We start from the raw sequence: 21,367 nt of genomic DNA, 5'->3' as shown, positions 1-21,367 counted from the left end.
ACGTCTTATACAAGGACATTTTTTCATCCTCAAATTTCTCAAATCTCAGATTTTTATAATGATCAAAAATATATGTGCTGAGGCTGAGGGGATGCAACACTCTTCAGATTTTCATTAGTAGACCAAAACAACATAATTTTCCTACTGCTTTATAGTATGGTGTTGTTTTAACATCCCAGTAAGATATTCTCTAGTTTGTAAAACTTTAACAGAGTGAATACTTTTATAAAGCACCTGGGGTGAAGCCAGGTGGAGAGTTGAGTCTCTTTACAAATAACACTTTGGCACAAACCCCCCCAAAACAAAACATCTATTTTACTACTTCTGAGTCATGTTGCAATATTCATATCACAAATTTGGTATTTTGGATGCTAAACACACTCTTCTCTATCCAGGCAGCAAGCCGGAATTGAAAGAGGTCAGGAGGGGTGGAGAGAAGTCTAAAAAAAAATCATACTGCCCAGCTTTAGCAGTTTACATCTTTTTGGCACGTCTGTAAGTGTTTCCATGACAACTGGAGTAAAGACAGTCTCATGGATACAGTGCTGCTGATCTCTGGACGTGAACCAGAGGATGGCCAGCTATTGCAGGAAGTGGAAGACAGTGCAGGCTAAACGTTATCTTAAACCAAACCAAACATGTGGGAGAACTCAGTTGTAGACTAATTCAGCTTTAGGTCTGGGAAGAGAAATTTGCACCTTCAAACTTTGAATCACACATAGACAGCAATATCAGTGTATTCATACTTAAATATACAGGATTCCTGCACAGCTTGGAAATTAATGTATTTAAATTCAATTTAAGTTAAATAAAAGAAAAGTAATACATTCCAGACTTCATATTCTTTCCAGTTTTATAAATTTTCTGTTTCTCTCTTCCTACATTCCTCCTGACCTTTCTGGCAAACACTGCACTGCTCTGAAGTTCTCCAGCAAATTATTTGCATTCCCTGATGTGGGGATAAAAGTGCTGTAATTCCTGTACTTACATTTGCACTTCGTGTGGCGAATTCCCCTCTCAGGGAGTGTTCTTCTTCTTCTCTGCATGCAAAACAAGAATTTTGAAAGAACACACACAGGGCTATCCATGTCTAACATGAGCAGCTTGGAGTTGCTGGTGGGGTAAAGCATTAAGCAAGGCCATCTGTCATGCTTTTTCATGTTCTTTTTCTTCCACATAGATCATAAGAAGGGTTCTGACGATTGACTGGAGCTAATAAAAGATTGATGTTGGTTATTACCAATGTTGTCTGTTCTGGACTTTTGTTTTTCTAAGTTGAACTGCCATCATGAGGAAAATAGGATATAGAAAGAAAGTGTAAAATACCAGCAAGATATTGAAGCAAAGAAACAAACTCTCCAGAGACACAACTACTTTGGCGTGTTACAAATTAGCCAATCACAGGGTAGCAACTAGGTCTCTAGACAGATACTAGAATCAGGGTGTGGAAAACAGGGCAGCTGGGTTGGTCTGACTGTTGTTGTAAACTGCTTTTTAATAATTTCTTCTATTTGCAGGTATCTTCTCGGATTAAAAAGAGAAAATCAACTAACCAGGGTTGGGTGAACCAGCTGTTATAATAGAGAAGCAACTATTAACTGCAACTCAACTGCTTGAAATGGAATACATGTGGCTGGTTCCTTTTTTGTTGTGATTTTGGTGCTGATGGCTTGCCTGATTGATCATTTCATTCACCTGTCTAGCTCTTGTGTGTTCCTCATCTCTGCTCATCTGATCCACCTGCTCCTGCTTCTATTTAAACTCCTTGGTCCCAGCAATCAGTGCCAGATTATCCTTGAGCGATTGGTGTTGAGAGTTCTTTATTGTGTTCTGATTGCCTGAACCTGATCCATTTCTGCATTTGGACCTTTGAGCCTGCCTGTTTCTGTCTGATCTGTTTGATTGTACAGTCTTTGGACTCTGGGTGGATTCTTTTGTGGACTGAACCTGGATCTGCCTCTTTTCTTCACCCTGTGGATTATCCTGCCTTCCTTCGTCTGCTTGAATCTGATCTCCTGTCAACTCTGACGCCTTCTAGGCTTCCATGTCTGGAACTCTCTGGCAGCATCTGTTGCGTCTTGTCAGCTGATGGGCTGGAATCATCCTGGTTCTCTGGGGATGCACTGAATTGTAAAACCAGGTTAGTGACTTAAGTGATCATACTGTAATCATCCTCTGTCATATTATTGTAGTCACTAACCTGTGTTTGTCTCCGATAGATGTTCCTGCCCCAGACACAGACACTGCAGTTCCACTTCAGTAGTTGTTTAAATAAATGCCTTTTAAGTATTCCACTTTCTCTGTTGCCTGAATCCTACTTTCTGAGCCATTACACTTTTCCAAGATGGAAAGCCTGATTTTTAGCCTTCCAAATAATTGTGTGTCCCTAAATGCAATGTTTCCCCTCTGAAAGACCCCGATTACTGTGAACTTCCTGATTATAGAGGGTTATAGGATAGTGTTGTGTGTTAAGAGTGATCAGGATTGCTAAGAAGAATGCTGGGACTGCTCTCATCCTAAATATTTTATGGTCATGGCGCAATATCCTATTGTGTGTGTGTTGTTTCCCGAGTTCAGACGAGGATGCAGTATGTGATGTGTAGCCAACCAGAAATGGTTTCCCGAGGTAAAAAAAAAAAACTCACTAGTGTAGCAAGCAACTAGAGCCCCTTTCTGCACTTCTTCAGCAACACCTTTTCTTGTTCTGTTGTTTTTTTCTCTGTTAAATTGAGTTCACAATGCATCACCATTGCTTTTTCCTTGTTTAAGATGATGATTTACTCTGAACTTACCTTGATCTTGAGAGGTTCTGTAAGATATTCTGTCAAATATTTGATTTTTCCTGAATTCAATGTTTGCATATGGTGTTTTGGGCTTGCCATCTAGCTGTACATTTTAGGACCTGGTAGTTAGGCTACCATACTTTTCGAGTTAATAATTAGAGATTTTATTACAAGTGGTGATGAATTTCACGCAGATTAAACCCATCAATCTTTCCTTTGCTGAGGTTTACTTTGCAACAGCAGTTTTCTGACTAGCCTTGTCCTCACTGGATAATACACCATGTAAGTAATTAATTTTTTAAATTTGTATTTAATCTAGAGACTTCTTGTTCATTCTTTGTCCTTGGTGTAGATTTAGCTTTGACATTCTGCAACATGGCTGTTCTCTTACACTCATTTTTTTTCTGTTTTGTCTTTTTTTCAAATTTCTTGTATGAGAAATGTCCATTGAACAAAAGTTGCATTGTGAAACCTGAGCTCTGTGTGTTAAAAAAACAGTGAGTCTTCTTATTGTTTCTTGTTCTTGTAAAGATTTTTTTTCTATTGTCTCCTCCCATGGATATATCTATACACCTATTTTAGTACTTTATAACTAAAATTATAATTGCAAAGAAAAACAATGTCCCAAAATGAATAAAGAGTCCAACAGGTAAAAGATAAATAGTTTATGTGATTCTGTCACATAGCATTTACCTTAATTCTATACACAGCGTGATATACAGTAGGTCATCTCTTTTTTTGTACAGTTTGACATAGTGATTCATTTTTTTTTAGCATGCATTTTAGAATGACAACAAAAAGCTCCACAAATACACACTTAAAACTAGAGTTTCTCCACACGGTAAAACGTACAAAATGTAACCTTGGATCTAAAGCTTGAACAGTTTGAACACACAATGGAGAAGCACACCATCAGACTACCATGACTTTTACCGTTCAGAGCAATGTAGTCAACAGTAAGACACAAAAATACATGTTCTGGATTCAAAAAAATAAACACATTTTTTTTTTTTTTTTTCAAGTCACAATATAATCTTAGAAGTACACAAGAATGGTTCTCTTTTGACAATTCAAAAGAGTAAAGCAGCGTGGTTACTACACAAGGAGGATTGTGTGTACGGGCTGATACTTCAACAACTAGCCTATAACTTTGCAGGTCGCTACCAACAGCCTGTATTGGGGCTTATTTAATTTTCTCGCTTCTCCTTTTGCATTCCTGCTTTAACTGGCTGCTGAAGTCACAGTGCGGGTCGGTGCTTTTTTCGTTTTGCTTATTGCAAATCGGATCTGATTGTGTGGGTACACAGGATTGCTACGGTGCAGATGTGTACCGCATAAGTCCCACTTAGGGACGTGGTCAATTTATGCTACACTTTTGCTCCGTCCCCATACAGAGGGGTTAAGGGTGAAACAAAGCTTGGAAGAATCAAGTCATGCAGTTTTTTTTTTCTTCTGTAGCAACCAGAGATTATGAGGAATAATAAATTTGGTTTGCAAAGAGAGAGAAATGAGCAGCACTAAATGCATAAAAAGGGGGGTAGGGAGTTGGGGCTTCTATAATGGCAGCTGCATCACAGGGGGAGCTCTGTCTCATTCAGGTTTGTGCTAAAACTAACTGGAAGATTTAGCATCAGGTCCACTTGGTCTTCCATGATCTAGTGTTTCAAACTGCAGCTTTCAACCAAGAGTATTTTGGACACGGATAAACATACACACTCACATTTACATACAGTAGAGCACTGAATCTACCGAGGCCCTGCTACACCACACAAGATATTTTTAAACAGAGTTTTTTTTCTTCTTCAATCAGCAGATTGAGCAACCTATTGCAACAATAGGTTGGGAAAATTGTCAACATTGCTACATGAAAAAAAAAAAAAAAAATGAAAGGAGATTATGAGCATGTTTAAAGAAGTGATAGGCTAAAACAATTTAATTTAATAGCTATATAGCTCGAGGAAAGTGATAAAGATTAGAAAATATTAAATCAATTAAGTCCTTATTTTCCCAAGGAATTCCAAAGTTATGCCATCTTTTCATCATCTAGGACATGCCTTTTTCAGAAATTATAACCATCCATTTGCATTGTTAACTGTCATTTTGCCCTTTTTAATAGGCGATGGTTTAATATTTGTTTTGAAAAACTGATATTTATATTTTTTTTATAATTTGCTTATTATCTAGAAGAAAACTGGGTCATATGATTCCATTTACAGCGTCTCCCAACAGCTGTTTCTGTAAAGCTATATGTGTTTTATCAAAGATCATGAACAACATCTTTGATAAGTCAGTTCACCAGGAGATAAATCGTGTTTTACATGAATTGGGATAAAGAAATTTGGATTTAAGGTCCTTGCTACACGGTTCCCGTTGTAATCAATCTACACCCCTTCCTGCGGTGGTTTGACATAACTGAATGGGGCTTCTTGTAATTTAACGACATCATCCATACTGAACCCTTATGAAAGTCTTCAAATGGACCTTTATACGGGTGGCACGGTAGTGTGGTGGTTAACACCAGTGCCTTACAGCAAGAGGGTTCTGGGTTTGATTACAGGGGGAACCAGGACCTTTCTGTGTGGAGTTTGCATGTTCTCCCTGTGTCTGCATGGGTTTTCTTTGGGTTCATACAAAAAAACCTGCAGGTTAGGTTGATTCGAAATTGCAAGTGAGTGTGCGTGGTTGTTTGTCTTTGCGTGTGGCCCTGGGATGGCCTGGCGGACCTCTCGCCCATTGACTACCGGGCTCCAGTCTGCTGACCCCATTAGGGAACAAGCGGTAAGATGATGGAGCCTTTATATGTCGTCTAACTTGAGGGCAGTTTGGCATGGCCTTTCCAATGGCCAAAGGACCACATGACATAGCCCCTTGCTTTACTGGAGTGCGCAATGTGTGCAAGTGCATCTTCATTCCATTGTGGTAGAAAATTAACTTTTTGATTTACAAGCCTTTAAAAGCTCTGGCCATTACCTTATACCCATAAAATGGATTACGAATGAAAGAACAAGACAGTACTACATACAGTACATACAGTACTAAAGGAGCTTGCTCCATGTCCCACTGGTTGGAGATCTTGAAGCAGGCCCAAACTCACTGGAGGGACTAAAATAAAGCCTTTAAAATGTAATGTAATAACTTATGTAATGACTTAAATACAACATAAAAAATGAAGTATGTCTTTTAGGATCTAAATAAACAATGTTGTAGAAAAACAGGTTTAGGCTATGTGTAGTTCTGGAGTGAGGTATGAACTAGTGATAGGCTAAAAGTGACATGCAGAAGTTTCTGGCATTGAAATCCATACTTCACATATTTTAAGTTAAAGTTTGCATCTTTATACCCAAACTGGTTTAATCAGTACTTTTTTCATTACAATAAAAACTCACTATAGCATAGAATAGAAAGCATACCCAAAGAAAAAAAACTGTTTCTTTTTAAATATCTGTGGTAGTGTGGACAGGGCCTATCAAATAATAAATAGGCAGAGATGACTGTGATGTTGTATTTATTCAACTTAGCACATTATGTCTCTCTACACTGTATATACCTTAAGCAGAGTACGATTACGCTCCATTTTCAAAACACAAAGTGCCTCAACTGATACATCTTAATACACTTATTGCAATGGGAAGGAGATACCACAGCTAGAAACGTGATAAATGTCGCGTGTTACGACACTACGTAGCTACCATACCATCCATCTTGATACCTGACTCACCATCAAAAGACAAATGTGTGGATAGAACCACTTGGCCCAGATGTGCTGCAGTTGTTTAATGTACAGGAGCAATGTCTATTACATAAAGTTTCTCTTTAAGGACCATTTTTTTCCCCCTCCAATTCCAAAGCAGGAACAGAAAAAAAAAATGAGAAGTCAGAATAAATGTGAGAGAGCTTAACATAGTAAAGTCCTCCCAAGTTTTTTTTGTTTTGTTTGTCTTACAAAGAAGTCCCTCTCTTGTTGGCAGAACATTAAGCTGGGTTTGCTGTCAGTCATGAGCTTGTGTGCAGGCTCCTCCATGTTGTCCTGTAGCAGTGGCCTCCCGGCTCCGAATAGGGGGTCTCCCGCTGCAATAGGTCATCATTACTGATGACAGTCTTATCCCACTAGCATTCAAACAGGAATGAATGGTCTCAGTGAAACAGAAACACATCTCTGCACATCAGAATTCTGAAAGACCTTGTCATGCACAGGCTGAGCATGTGTATGTGAAGATTCAGAAAGCAACATGAGATGCTACAAACTTTTATACACCTCAGTGATTTAAGTGGGGAAGATAAATAAACAGTGAAGACAAAAGAAAAACATTTTTTCTTTAACCGAGTTTTGCCAAGCTGTGTGTTAGATACATCATGCTGTGAGCCAGTTGCCAAGCAACCGTGTGCTACTGGTAAAGATGCACTGTGGGGATGGGTGAGGCACTGTAGAGCTACAGGGTTCAATCCACTGCCCATCACCTGTTGCAGAGGCAATGTATGTCTATCAAGGTGCAGCAATATGACCTCAGTGTGCTGTTTTTTTAGTTAATACAAAACACTAAACATTTTTCCAATTTTAGGGATATCTATAAGGTTTGAGAGGTGCTTCTTGTTTTTATAAAAAACAAACTAACTTCTGAGCAAATATGTTTAATGCCCTCTAGTTCAAATGGCCAATTGTCAAATCTTTCAGAGGAACAAAAAATTCCAAAATGTTCCTCCATAATGCTCTTAGTTGAATATTGTTGGAAACTTAAATTTATACTAGAACAAATCTTTCCGAGCCAAGTTGCTGGTAGATGAACATTCTATTAATGCCTGGAACAATAAAGAAAACAGATATCTAGCGCAGTGTGAGAACAGTATTTGAATCTGATTTTTTATTATTCAGTAGTTTTTCAAATACTTTGAACATGGATTTGAGTGAATGTTTGCACCAGAACATTTCCTATAATTTAGTTTCACCATATAGTAGCATAGATACTACATTATATATTAAAGACTTGATTATTTGGACTTGATTACAATTATATCCAGGTTTTCCTAATGCATTTGTTTTGTATACATTTGATAATCCCATTCAAAGGGTTTAAGCTCTTTTAAAAGTTGAGCAACCAAATGCATTCGTTGTGGTGTAGTCTGTCAAATATTTCCTGATTGAAGGGCATGAAATAGATTTCCTGTCTTTGAATGTTAATCCCCCGTTAGGGTCTCTGGGACTTTGCTGTTATTCTGATGTGAGTGAGCTTTCTGTCACAGAGGGGATATTTGCTGGTGGCTGGGCCGACACATTTGGCTACACACCTGAGAATATTTCTCAATCAAGATGACAAGCGTATATAAGAAAGCGAAGGAATCATCTCAGATTCGCCAGCCAGACCTAAACCTGACACATCTTTCTTGTTGAAATGTGTCTTCTTGTGATTCTCCTTCAATGTGGCCTCCGTTATTGAGTCAGACAACCAGTGAACCTCAGTTTGTCTCCAATTTTCATGGTAAAGGTCTTACCTGTGTGCTTCATCACCTGCCTTCTCACTCTCCTGCACAACATCTCTTGCAAGAACCAACACTCTTGAATCTCACTCACATTCTCCTGGATCTCTGTGGTACAGTTTGCAAAGGCCGCTGAATCATTCCCCTACAGATCCATGCTATAACCCCTTCTTTTTTCAAGTAAAGAACTCTATCAGACCTCAGTTGTCATCAGCCAACTCCTTCCTGATCAGTCTGCTTTCTCCCCTCAGACCAACCATGTTCAACAGACTTCCAGATTCTTTTGCTCTTGTAAATAAAACCTTAGAACTCACCTGTTCTTCGTCTGATTCTGCATGTGGGTCAAAAACTACAAACAAACATGACCTAATCATCTGGCCAGTCTGACTTAGCAGAATCTCCCTCAGGTCTTTGCACTGGACGCGAGTGACTTCATCACCGCAACGTCAATCCACTCTTCTGCTGAACAGCAAAACGATTAAGATTAGCAGATGGAGCAGTTTACAGAAATGTTCCAGGAGCTGGTTAACAGAACCACTATTGCGGGGTCTACCCCCTCTACAGCTGGCGCAACGGCCATTCCTGAACTATTTCATCCCGCAACTTCTCATTTTCATTTTGCCAATTTCCCCACACCGAAGCCTTATGTGAAATTGGAAAGTGTCTTGGATTCCTGTTACAATGTTCACTAGTTTTCAGGCAATCCCCCAGGTTTTTGTCGTTTGATAAGGAAAAAAATCTATTTTGTAAACAGATTATTGAGAGGTTGCTTACAGCTGAGGGCTGAAGCAAATTTAAGGTGAGCTTAAATTTCAAATTTCCTTTGACCTGTTTATCTCTGAGAGGAAAGTGAAAGAGTATGGACAAGTACACAGTGAGTGGCTTGCTGCTGGAATTTTCCACTCCTGTACCTCCACTGTTGGACCTGTTTTTTTACCTTCTTGGGAAAAAAAGAGAGATCACTAAGACCTTGCATTGATTACAGTGGCATTCACCAGATTATTGTGAAAAATAAATATCCACTTCATCTTCTCTCAGCACATTTTGAACCGGTTCATGGTTCAAATTTTTTCACCAAGTTGGATCTCCAATACAATTACCACATGGTCCGAATCAGAGAAGGAGACAAATAGAAGACATTCTGGACCCCTCTTGGGTCATTTTAATATCGAGTAATGCCTTTCAGCCTCACGAACACACCTGCAGCTTCCAGTCCCTTGTGAATTATGTTCTTAGAGATTTTTCCAAATTTGTTTGTATTTGTATACATTGAAGACATCCTAATTTTTTCTGGGACCTCCAAAATAAGATCCATGTGTGTCAAGCTTCCTAAAGTCTTCTAGAGAAGCCATCCTTTGTCAAATCCAAGAAGTGAGAGTTTCATACCACATCAATCTTCTTTTTGGGACACATTCTCGAGAGCGGGCAGGTGAAGACAGATCCAGAGAAGGTTAAAGCCATTCTCAATTTGCCTATTCACTGAACTCGCAAGCAGCTACATTTTTTTGTATTTAACAACTTCTACAGTAGATTGATTAAAAACTAAAGTCAAACTACTCAACCCTTCACCAGACTTATCTTCTCCAAAAGGCCATCCATTTGGTCACCTGAAGTCAAAAGGTATTTTATGGACCTCAAGAAAGGGTTTATTAATTCCCCAATTCTGATTTGCCTAGATCCAGAGAAACATCTTTTACTTGAATTTTATGCTTCTGATATAGGGTTGGGTGCAGTCCTTTCTCAAATTTTCTCTGACGATAGTAAACTTCAATCATGTGCTTTCTTGTCTCAAGCAGAACAAAACTACGGTGTGGGTGATAGAGATCTCCTATCGTGGGAAATAAAGGATCAATTTCTGGAGGCTCAGAGGTTCGAACCGGACCCTGGCACTGGAACTCCGAACCATATTTATGTTTATGCTTCTATTAGGTCCCACCTTATTCACTGGGCCCACACAGCTAAATCCTCCTGCCATCCTTAAATCAACCAAAATCTTGCACTCCTTAAACACAATTTCTGGTGGCTTACAATAAATACGGATATTAAAAGTTATGTTCTAGCCGTGCAGTATATGCCTGCAACAAAGCTCACCACCCTCCCAGTGGTCTTCAGCCACTCCCTATTCCTAAACGTCTGTGGTCTCATATAACCTTGGTTTTTGTTACTCAACTACCGTTGTCTAAGGGTTGTATCACCATCCTCAATATAATCGTCCACTTCTCCAAAGCCTGCTACATCATCCCTCTTCATCAACTTCGATCCTCCCTTGAGACAGCTCAGGTTCTGACTAAGCAAGTTTTTTGCCTTCATGGAATCCCTTGTGAAATCCTGTCAGACAGGGGTGTGCAATTTATCTCACTGTTCTGAAAAGGGTTTTGTACTTCTTTAGGGGGCAAGAAAGCTCTCATTTCAGGTTTTCATCCCAAAATATTTGGTAACTCCGATCACATTAACCAGAAGCTTGAGGCATCCTCCCGCTGCCTCTGTTCATCACACCCATCTTGATGAGCACTCAGTTGCTTGGGCAGAAAGTGCACATAAGTGTCATACTTCCTCTGCTACTGGTCTGTGTCCATTTGAGTCCTATCTGGGATATCCACCCTCTTGTTTTCATCTGATGAGCAAAAAATTGCAGTAACCTCTGTGAAACATCACATTTGGCACTGCAGACGGGCCTGGAACCTGATTGTTTCTGCCTTGAAGCAGTCTGTTGCGGTCCACATCTGGGTGATTGCAAAAGGAGTTCTGCTTCTCAATACTTACCTGAACAAAAGGTTTGGTTTTCAACTCATGACATTAACTTCATGACATTCTCCTGGACCTCTGGGGTACAGTCTGAATCAAACTCCTACAGATCCAAGCTACCTCTCAAACTCTCAAGTAAGGAACTCAATCAGTCATCAGTTGTCATCAACCAACTCTTTCCTGATCAGTCTGCTTTCTCCCCTCAGATCAACATGAAAGTTCAACTGACGTCCTGCAATTTTTAGAAATCAGATTCTTGTTGCTTTTTTAAATAAAATATTAAAACTCACTGGTTCTCCATGTGATTCTGCATGTGGGTAAAAAAAAATACAAACCAACATGACAGCCCCCCAATCTAAACTACAATAACAGCCCTTCACAACTTTTATTTGCATGTTATATGTATGCTACCATCTGTGGTCTACTTAGTTAATTATTTTTTGAGTATCAGACACTTATTTAGCGCAATCTAGTGTTCTAGTAATCTGATGGAAGTGTCGTAAGTGTGTTGGATTTTTATCAATATCAACCTCAAACTCTAATATGAATGCAGAGTGTCTTAAATTTTACACTCAGCTCCAGCAATAAACTGCTTACTTATGAAGCCAACAGTTTACATTTCTCTTAGTCATTAATGTGTACCTTTAGTGTTGACACCCTTGTGTTGCTATGCTTGGGACTTAAGTAGGAAGTAGTACAGTTCTTGTGCATCTTGGTTCTCTTAATTTGAAATTATATATTTTCTTGTGATTTTAATAATTTTGGTGTAATCTAATGAAATAAATGCTACATGTGACTTTTTTAAGCCTAGAGTTTGTCTATAACAAAATACCAGTATAATCCATGAACTTTTTTTGTAGTAAAGAGACACAGAACAATAAACCCAAATATTTTCTGAATTGAAAGCTGATGCTCACAGTGCCCTCAGTTGGTTACCTGTCTGCCATGGTGGTTTCCGTCTCCCAAAGCCATTAAGATAGAACGCTGCTCTCTGCTTGTGTGAAACCAGTAAACACCACCTCTTTGCAGTTATCTGCCAGTAAACAATTAGAAACACAGCAAGTTTGGTGGCACTCAGTGGAAAGAAAGAAAACTATTACATAAACCCAACATCATAAAAAAAAAAAAAACAACAACCGAAAAACAAAACAAAAAAGCAGTATATATGTGCATATTGATCCCCAATCTTTTTCCAGCCATTTTCCCAGCTTTGTTTGATTTGCAAAATTAGATTCATGCTCAAATGTGAGCAGTCCCAGCTCTCTGTGCTGGTTCGGTCTGAAACTTCTACACCCTTGGTGTCTTTACACCCATCGATCACATTTCAAACCCCAAAATAAAACTTAAATCATAAAAACAAACTTACAGTCATGTCTGGTTTTAAATGCTGTGACATCTCTCTTTTTTTTTGTTCCTGGAAGCACATCTTTGTTGATGATTTTCTAAATATAGCGACATCTAATATCCCTGATTAGTAATATAGTTCCATGTGTTTATGGCTGCTACTTCAGTCAGGGCTCCTTTATTGCATGTCCAAAATTACAAAGCCATTGAACTAAAGAGAACTCCAAGTGACAAAGCAGAACAATCATGTTACTTAAGGATGTTAACACACGTTCCTTCCGCTAAGATTGCCAGCCTATGAACATTAGTCTCTGCTGCAATGTGAGCAATGTTTGTTCTAGTCTCATTATTATGTAGATTTCAGACACAATGTGAAGGAAGCATGTTCTTTTAGGGGGAGCATGTTGAGCAACCATGGGCTGGAGGCCTCACAGGATGGATGGGATAGGGGAGCGAGAGCGGCGTAGTGGGCAGGGTGATCCGTAGGGTGAGTTCACAGGAGACAACCTCAGGGTGTTACCAGCTATGCCAGCAATGTTGGTTAAGCTCCGGGATTTCTCATAGCCTTCAGATGAGAGGGACGACAAAACGTGTCGGTGGAGAAGGTGGTGGTTGTGCAGGACATGAACACACACAGGCAGGCAGGCAGGCAGGCACGGAGGCAGGCAACGATCCAAATCCGAGCCGGCCGATTGAACCAAGACAAGACAGAAGACAGGAGTGAAACAGAGCAACAGCAACATTCTTTATGGTGAGAGCATGCACTGAATATTTTCTGACAGAGACCGGAAGGCTGGTCTCAGGTGTTTACAACAGCAGCTGCTCTGGAGCGAGAAATAACCAAACTGGATGAGTTGTTCACCAATGTCGTTAATGTAATCCGATTTAAAAATAGAATGCTTAGGTGAGAATAATCGTATCCCCAGACAAGCTATGACATTTCTAAACTAAGAATAAGAAACAAATAAATATAATATCTACAATTAATGAGTTGACATTCTATACAAAAAAAGCAGTCAATTTAATTATCTTTGTTAAAACTCTGCAAAGACTTTTTGTAATGTCTGAATATTAACAGAGCATGGCATCAATTTATTTGAATAATAAAATCACAATATATGATAGAGGAAAAGCATCAAAGGGAACTGTAAAAGACGAATCCAAGTGCTATTTTTGGGCCTTCTGCAGTGAGGAACGTACGCCTCTTCTCCTGATTAATTTAGAACTATTTCGCCCTCCTTGTAGCTATTTCCAACTGATTTGTACTTTAAAGGTATAGTGGAGGATGTTCTTTTTCCAGGTGGATCATCAAAATAAGTGGTCCTCCTAATTGCCAATCATTCTGGTGATATGTTTATGTAAGGCCGTCCTAGGTGCTCATCTTTATTTTCACTTACCGGTGGTGAGTCTAAAATAGTAGAAAAAATGGAAATCTTCTTTGGAAAGTAAGCATGTATGAGTTATGCAACCATTAACTTTTAAACAGAGCGTTAACGATGAGAAATGGGCTTGTGCAAGCTCTCGCACACGTTTAAGATGTTCCTTGTACCCTCTCCCGAGAGGGAACACGAGTAAAGGGTTGTGCACGTGCATTATTATTTGCAAGTGGAAAAGGAGGGTCTCTTTAAAAGATTCAGGAAAATCCTCCACTATAACATTAAACATCTTAAATGCCAAAAAAACAAAGTCATATGTTTCACATAAAATTAGCTGAAATCAATGCTTATTTGTATTTTGTTTGGGATTTTATCATAGTTTAGCAATTTTACTGTCTAAGTTACCTTAAGTAATTAAGGCACACACCTCAGGTAGCTAAGTGCATACAAAATTGCAGTATTCAAATGATGATAAAACAGTTAACAATGGAAAAAGCCATTTGAAAATAAACTTATCCTTATGAAAAACTAATTGCTCCCTAAAACTAATAACAGACAGTTGTTATTTTCACTCCCTTTAGCATAATTGTTTTCTTTGAGCCAAATAATTTTTTAATAAAAAATAATCTTTATGGTTATACCGAAGTACTGTAATCAGATTTGAGTTAGAACTTTGACCAGGCTACTCCAACGCCTTAGTTTTTTTCCACCCATTCTGAAGTGGATCTGCTGATATGCTGTAGCAAAACACAAGTTCAGTAGAGCTTAAGGTCACAAACTGATGGCCTGGATATTCGTCAGGTTATTATTTTTTAATATTTTCCTCAATTTAAAGCTCATCCTCTAGTAAAAAAGTGTCCCAAACATCTGCCAAGATGTTTCACTGATGATATGCTCTTTTTCTAAATTTCTTAGAAAAAAATGTAATAGAGAGCACAGCTTCCGTTTGTTGTTTTTTCAAAGGTCTTGTTTTCCGCCCAAACCAGAGATATGTTTTTTTTTTTTTTGTATTTTGTTTTGAGGGCCAATACTTTGTTTCTCATTTATTCAATTTCTTAAACAGATTTCACGATTCGGCAAATCTGGCTCTAACTGAGATGGGCATAGTACCTAAAATTTGTACTTGTGTCGGAAAAGCAGTACTTCCTAACATTTTTACTTTAAAAAAGTAAGAAGTTTCAATCCAAGAAATAACTTAAGAGTAAAACAAATATTTAGTAAAAAGGCTACTTAGTTAAGTAGTAACTGATCTACTTACTACTCATGATCATAATATCTGATTTAACATTTTACATAAAATATAAATGTATATGCAAATTGTGATGTTTCAAAGAATGAGATGAAAAAATAACAACACAATAATTACACAATAACAATTTATATTAAAGGAATACTTCAAAATGCATTATTATATATTTTTTTTTATAAAACTATAAATAATAGAGTATGTTAGAATAGGGTAAATTACAGTAAGCTGTTTACTGTATTCCTACCCAACCTCTTCATGAGATGGCTGAGTCAGCCAATGAAAAATAATATCAAACCCATAAGTACAAAAAATAAGTAGGTGTGTGTCTTTCTGGTGCATCATTGCCTAAACTAGCTTGTGTTTATTAAGTGAAGTTATTCATGATGGGTAGCTAGAATTTTTACTATAGTAAGAGTAAAAAGTACAATGTAGAACAGGTACTTCTAAAAGTACTTTTTTTTTTTTCAAAAGGTTACCCAAGTAAATGTATCGGAGTAAATGTAAGTAGTTACTACCCACCTCTGGGCTCTAATGATTTAAACATGGTTTGTTGATCTTTTCAATGATTTAACAAATTTATTCATGATTTGACAATCCCTGTTTCAATAAGGGCTGAGATGGTTTTGACGGATTCTCTCCTGTAAGGAAATAAAAATTTAAAACTAATGTTTTTCATTATTCAGAGTCTTATATGACAATTGTCTTAGTAATTTAAACAATTTAATGTAAAATCTAAATTAAATCATCAGTAACGCTTTACATAAAACCCTATCAATGATCAGCAGGGATACCTCAGTCCCACATCTAGGAGGCATCATGATCTCGCAGCATCGTCATCTATGCCTAATATCAGAATTTCGAGGCATACTAAAATATTATACTTTTCAGGATACTCCTCAAGCTTTATGTGTATTTTCCCTGCTGGCCACACTCATGTCAGAGTTTTGCACTTTTTGGTTCTGTTTAAGTTTTCTTTTTGAGTTTTCATATGTTTCGCTTCCATTTTGTGTTGTTTTCTGGTTTTATTTGGGCTCTATGAGTCATCATGGCTCTAAGGGCTGGCCTAATTGCTTTCATTCACCTGTCTAACTGCCCGGTTTCCAATTACCACTTATCTTATTCACCTGCTCCTGCTTCTTTATGTATGGCTGAGTCCAAGCTATCGGGGCCAGATCATTGAGATTATTGATGTTGTTGATGATGCTATAGTTCATTTTCTCGTTCTCGGGGGCCAGAGAGGGTTTAGAGTTTTCGCCGTGTTCCTGGTTTCCTGATCCTGATCTGCCTCTTATCCCTGTTTCTGTCTTGGCTCAGTGGAGAGAGCAGGTTTTTAGCTTGCCGTATTGTTCCTGATATCCTGCTCTCTTCTGCCTCTCAACCACTGTGCTTACCTGTTCCCATCTGAATGTTCTGCCTGAACTCTCGGTTGGACTCCTGGAACCCATAACCAGCCTGTTCCTCTTTTGATCGGAATCCCTGACCGCTCTACGGACTCCTGGACCTCTGAGCCGTCCTGTTTGGATTTGTTTCCCTGACCTGACTTGGACTCATGCTTGCCATCCGGGACTGAAGAATTGGGGACACTAAGGGGGTTCTCCGGCTAATATAGCTTGGCTAATAAACCAGGTAAGTGACTTCCATGAATTATCATCTTACAGCAGATCCAAAGCTCTGCCTCTCTTTCAATAAAAGTCTTTTAAATAATCACTGTCTGTCTCGCCTGTATTCTATGTATTTCTTGTTTACCCTCTGTTTCTCCCTTGTGTCAGTCTCCTTCCGCTAGCTCCCTTCTAGATGCTTCCATCCACACCTGTTCCTCATCAGTTGATTAGCCGAGCCATTATTGGCATCAAGTATTTGACATAAACTCCAATTTTCTCAACTTAAGACATTAAAACAAGAGGAGAAGGAGATGATTAATGCTAAGGACTTGTTATAGAAAAAGGATGAGTTCAATCAAATTAATGTCCTTGTTCATTTTGACAAAGTGGAACATTAACCTATTGGAAATTGTTGTTTAGGTCACCAAACTCAACCAGTCAAGTTAAAGTAACCTCCGGAGCAGCTGTGTTTGAGCAAATGCAGTCAAAAAGGAGACAAAATCAGTCAGAAACATTATATGAAAAATTAAGCTGTAGGTGTTATTACTTAATGACAGTCATCATTAATATTTTGTCTGGCAATTAATAAAAAAAAAACAGATTAATCTCTACAGTGAGTTCTACTGTTCATATCTTCGAAACTTTGTAACAGTAACATCATGCCATACTTCCAGCACAAACTTCAGTGTATTTTATTACAATTTTATTTGACTTTTATTTTGACTCAAGGGAAAGTGCCACATAACTGTGGAGATAAGGAAAATTAATCCATAGCAGCCTTAGGAGCAGAGCAATGGAAGAACTCATAAAAGAAATAATGAATTTAACTAGTTATCCCACTGTCCAGGCACCTGCAGACCTGTGAGCAGTCGACAGCGACGTTCATTGTGTTGTCTGTCACTTCTTGCCGGCAAAAAACAACTGGCAAGGTACTTAGATACAAAATCTAACTGAATACTCGTAAATTTTGTTTCTTGCACAATATATCTTATAGCAATTGTGGGTAGGCTGCTGTTTGGGGTGTGTTTTCCTAATCTATAAAATAATAATTGGCCAAAATAGGTCAGGCTTAGTCAGATTGGGTGGTTGTAAACCGTTCCATTGTATCTCTGGCTGTATGTATAGCGTTGCTGTGTTGATTGAAGTCTTTGTAATTTGTTAGACCAGCAATAAACCTCAAATTTGGTCCTCCATGGCCAAAGTTGCCCTGCAGCTTGAAGGTTTTACAGGTTTCTCTGCTTCAGCACAGCAAATTTCCATTGATAGCTGATTTACAGGCTTTAACTGAACAGAAATCATCTGAATCGCCTGTTCTAAAGCCTGGAAAGATTGAAAACCTGTATGACCGTGGCCCTCGAGGACTGATTTTGGACATGCTTGGCCTAGAGGAATCTGATGTTTCACACTAATAGAACTGATAGCCACTCCCACACCTGATGGAACAGCTGAATATACAGCTGCTGCACCTTTTCAATGGGAAGAATTTGCACAGATAAATCAGGTTTAACAGTTTTTGTCTGTTAAACCTGTTTTGTATTTAACTATACACGTCTCCTTTTTTTTCTCCAACAATCTTCCCTGTCTCTTGCAAGTAAAAACGTAAATATTTCCCACGTTATGATGCTGTCACTGCCATATTTTCACAGCATGTGTGATGTGTCTGAGGGGATGCACATTTTCAGTATGTAAACAGATGGTAGAATTGAGATTATAATGCACAGGTGGTCTCTATTTATAAATCAGGGGTTTAGAAATGTATTTAGGAGCAATAGGGTAAAGGGAACTGAAAAAAAAAACACGCTGCAATTTTCAGATTAGAGTTTCTAAACAAAATAATTTGGAAAATGCTTTCTTTCTTTACATTTAAAAAAATATGAATACTTTTTGTCTTTTCAAAAAACCCAGTTGAATATCTGATTAAATACACTGAAGTTTGTGGTCAAAATGTGAAAAATATTAAGGTGTGCTTAGAGATGCAGCTCCTGTACAAACAGATATTTTAAATGAGCACAAACCTTTTTCATATTAATGTAGTCTTTATCCTATATTACAGCATATGCATGAATGGTGGTGGCACATACTGATGGTGATGATGATTCCCAATATAATCCCTTTTTATGTGGAGATTTATACTTTACACCGGCTTACACTTGAAGGTGATGCGAGCTGGCAAATCCGCATTCAATGCAAAGTAAACAAGCAGGCGGAAGCAGCTAGGTCATTAATGCAGTAGGCCAATCAGCTGGCACTGGTTCTCAGGAGGAGCAACTAATGCTAAGGTTGCTTTATTATCATAGTGCAAACACTTAGATTGGTTTTCACGCATGAGAAGGCTTTAAACTAAAGCGCAGCCATTTAAAAACAGCTGAGTGAGTGGAATAAAGGACAACATGGAGCACCAAGCAGCACCGATTGGGGCGGATATTTAATGTATGAGTGTCGGTGTGGTGGCAACAGGGAGAACAACCTGTTGCCAAGGTGATGAAATCTTAATTTTATCAGTATAAACAGTAAAAATACCATAAAGCTTTTTTTCCCCCTCACTCTCTTTTCCTATTTGAGTTCAGTTTAAATTAATATGATCTTGAAATCTGAAATAATCAGAATGAGATTTGGTTTGATTTCATTACATTTAGAAGTTTTCTTAGACTTTATTGATATTTAGTAGTATTGTCCTTAAACACAGCACGGCATGGCTTGGGTCATGTAGTTTGTGCATCCTTCCTCAATCTTCTGACAATGCTTTGCAGGAATTTTGATTAATTTCTTTATAAAGGCATAACAGTTGGAAATTAATCTGAGTCTTTTCTTGTCCTAAAGCTACTTTGTAACTATTTAATCAGAAAGATTGGGGTGATGGTGTGTTTCCTGTGAACAATTCATCTACAAATGATTAATCCCAGAAGATGATGTTGAAACCCTTGTACTACAAAGCAAGGATGGTATCCTAGGTTTGCAAATTCAATGATGGCCATTATGGTCAAAAGCTTTAACTTCTGATTCAGGAGGCTATGGGACCTGTTTCCAAAAATCTGAAGCGTTTGCCTCTTTGCTGCTGTTTTAGGTTTAAAGTATTTCTCCTCTATTTCTCCTCTTTGATTAGCCTGTCATGTCCTGAGCAAAAAGGTTCTGTCACCGCCTCCTCCAATGTTTTGAATCAATGAGATAATCCGCTCCGTTTACACCAAATTGTTGAAAGGCATATTGGTATCAGTTAAAGTAATTTATAGAGCTCCAAAAAGCATTAAAATGTTCCCCTAAAATTCTCTTTAAGGTTAAGCAGTTAGCAAGAATTTCTCTAAGTAAAAGTGACATAAAAAAGGAAATGTTTGTTCAGAAATAAAGTCAGTCAGTGAAGAAATAAACTGTTGCTTTTAAAGCAAAGTGTTGTTTTGTGATATATTCTGCAATATTTGTTGTTTACCCGAAGCAGTGAAACATTTGATTGAAGGTAAATTTTTATTCTTATAAAGCCTGTTTACTCAACCAGCATTAGCTGATTGTGAATCACTTCTCTTTGCAATCAGCTCTTTGTTTGATTTGAACCTTTGAAGAGTCAGTCATCCAGGACAAGAGAACACCAAGTAAGGTTTAAAAAAAGTTTATGTGGGAGGACACGGCTTTCAATGGAGGCAGGAGGGTGAGGGCCACTTTCAAATCTTACTATCTTTCCCACATTATAAACTAAAGCTTTAACAGCCCGATTAGGGACCTTAACTCCAGTTAATAAGCCTTACACGTTTAAAGGTGCATAATCATGTTTTATGCCCGTTCAAGAAGGACCAGAAATTATTTGGTGCTGATAAAATAGGGTTATATACAACAAGCGTCTGTCCTGATGGTGTTTTGATATTTCTTTTTAACCCTAAATAGAATATATGCACCAGGCACGATGTGCAAAAACAGTCATGTTCACTATCTGCTGACAGTAGACTATCAGAAAGGCAAATGACGCAGCTATTTAATAAATCTCAACCATCCTGCAAAGCCTTGAGGTAAGACGACAGCTGGGTATGGTGAAAGTTGAGTCTTTTTTTTTTTTTTAGAGTGTAATGGCCTAATTATTGTTACTGACAGAAAACAGGCAGTAAATGGGATAAGAGAGAGGGCGAAGACATGCAGCAAACATCAGAATGCCGGGACTAAAACCTGGGACGGCTGCATTAAGGACCAAAGCCTCTGTCCATGAGTCGCACACTTAACCTTTGAACCACTGCCGTGCCCGCTTGAAGAGTCTTATCCCTCTTAGAATCTTTTACTATCTTTTTTTTTTTCTCCACACTGCATCTTGTCTTCATTATTTTCACATCTCCACTGGCAGGAGCTAACTGCCTTAGCCACATTACTTCCTTGTTTACCCATTAGCCACATGCATAATATGGTACGTAAAGTCATTCAATGTTTAGTCTAAATATAGACAAAGGTCTTTATTTACTAACAAACTGAGCAAAAAACAAGCAATGTTTTGGAAATGTGCTACTGGTCAATTAAAGAAAAAAATGTTATATAACCTGACTATGCCAATTTAACCCTGTTCTGGAATTAGGAAGCCTTTTGCATAAAGACATTCAAGTTATATGTAGAGCTGCCTTCTGTTCAAGGACTTAGGAGTCTCGTATCCTGGATGACTTACAATCGACTGGTTTAGCAAAGTATCAATTTACAGATTAAACCTTTTTGCAATTACAAAATTGCAGCTTTGTTTATTTATTTTGTATACACTTTAAATAATGTTTTATCCTAGTTTAAAAGTAGATATATATTATAGTAAAGGTAGCAAGACATTCAGAAGATACG

At 38.2% G+C, this 21,367-nt stretch overlaps 1 protein-coding gene across 9 annotated transcripts in view; it reads right to left on the bottom strand.

Annotated features, from left to right (window-relative positions):
* Nucleotides 1-3,464: 3,464 nt before the first annotated feature.
* Nucleotides 3,465-21,367, bottom strand: part of kcnc2 (potassium channel, voltage gated Shaw related subfamily C, member 2) — a 100,143-nt gene continuing 82,240 nt past the window's right edge. For 2 of the 9 annotated variants that reach the window (XM_015397742.1, XM_015397766.1), the window contains exons 4-5: nucleotides 11,937-12,033; nucleotides 3,465-6,890 (exon numbers count right to left, since the gene is read on the bottom strand). In XM_015397742.1, coding sequence (XP_015253228.1) covers nucleotides 11,972-12,033 — 62 coding nt within the window. In that variant the 3' untranslated portion in view covers nucleotides 3,465-6,890; nucleotides 11,937-11,971. Of the gene's footprint in view, nucleotides 6,891-11,658; nucleotides 12,910-21,367 lie in introns of those variants that run through there. The other 7 variants (XM_015397717.1, XM_015397733.1, XR_001481962.1 and 4 more) reach the window with 6 other exon arrangements.

Source organism: Cyprinodon variegatus, unplaced genomic scaffold (genome assembly GCF_000732505.1).
Source record: "Cyprinodon variegatus isolate N-32 unplaced genomic scaffold, C_variegatus-1.0 Scaffold28, whole genome shotgun sequence".
NCBI lineage: Eukaryota > Metazoa > Chordata > Actinopteri > Cyprinodontiformes > Cyprinodontidae > Cyprinodon > Cyprinodon variegatus.
Note: the sequence above shows the minus strand (reverse complement) of the source record. Positions and strands in the feature narration are given on the sequence as shown.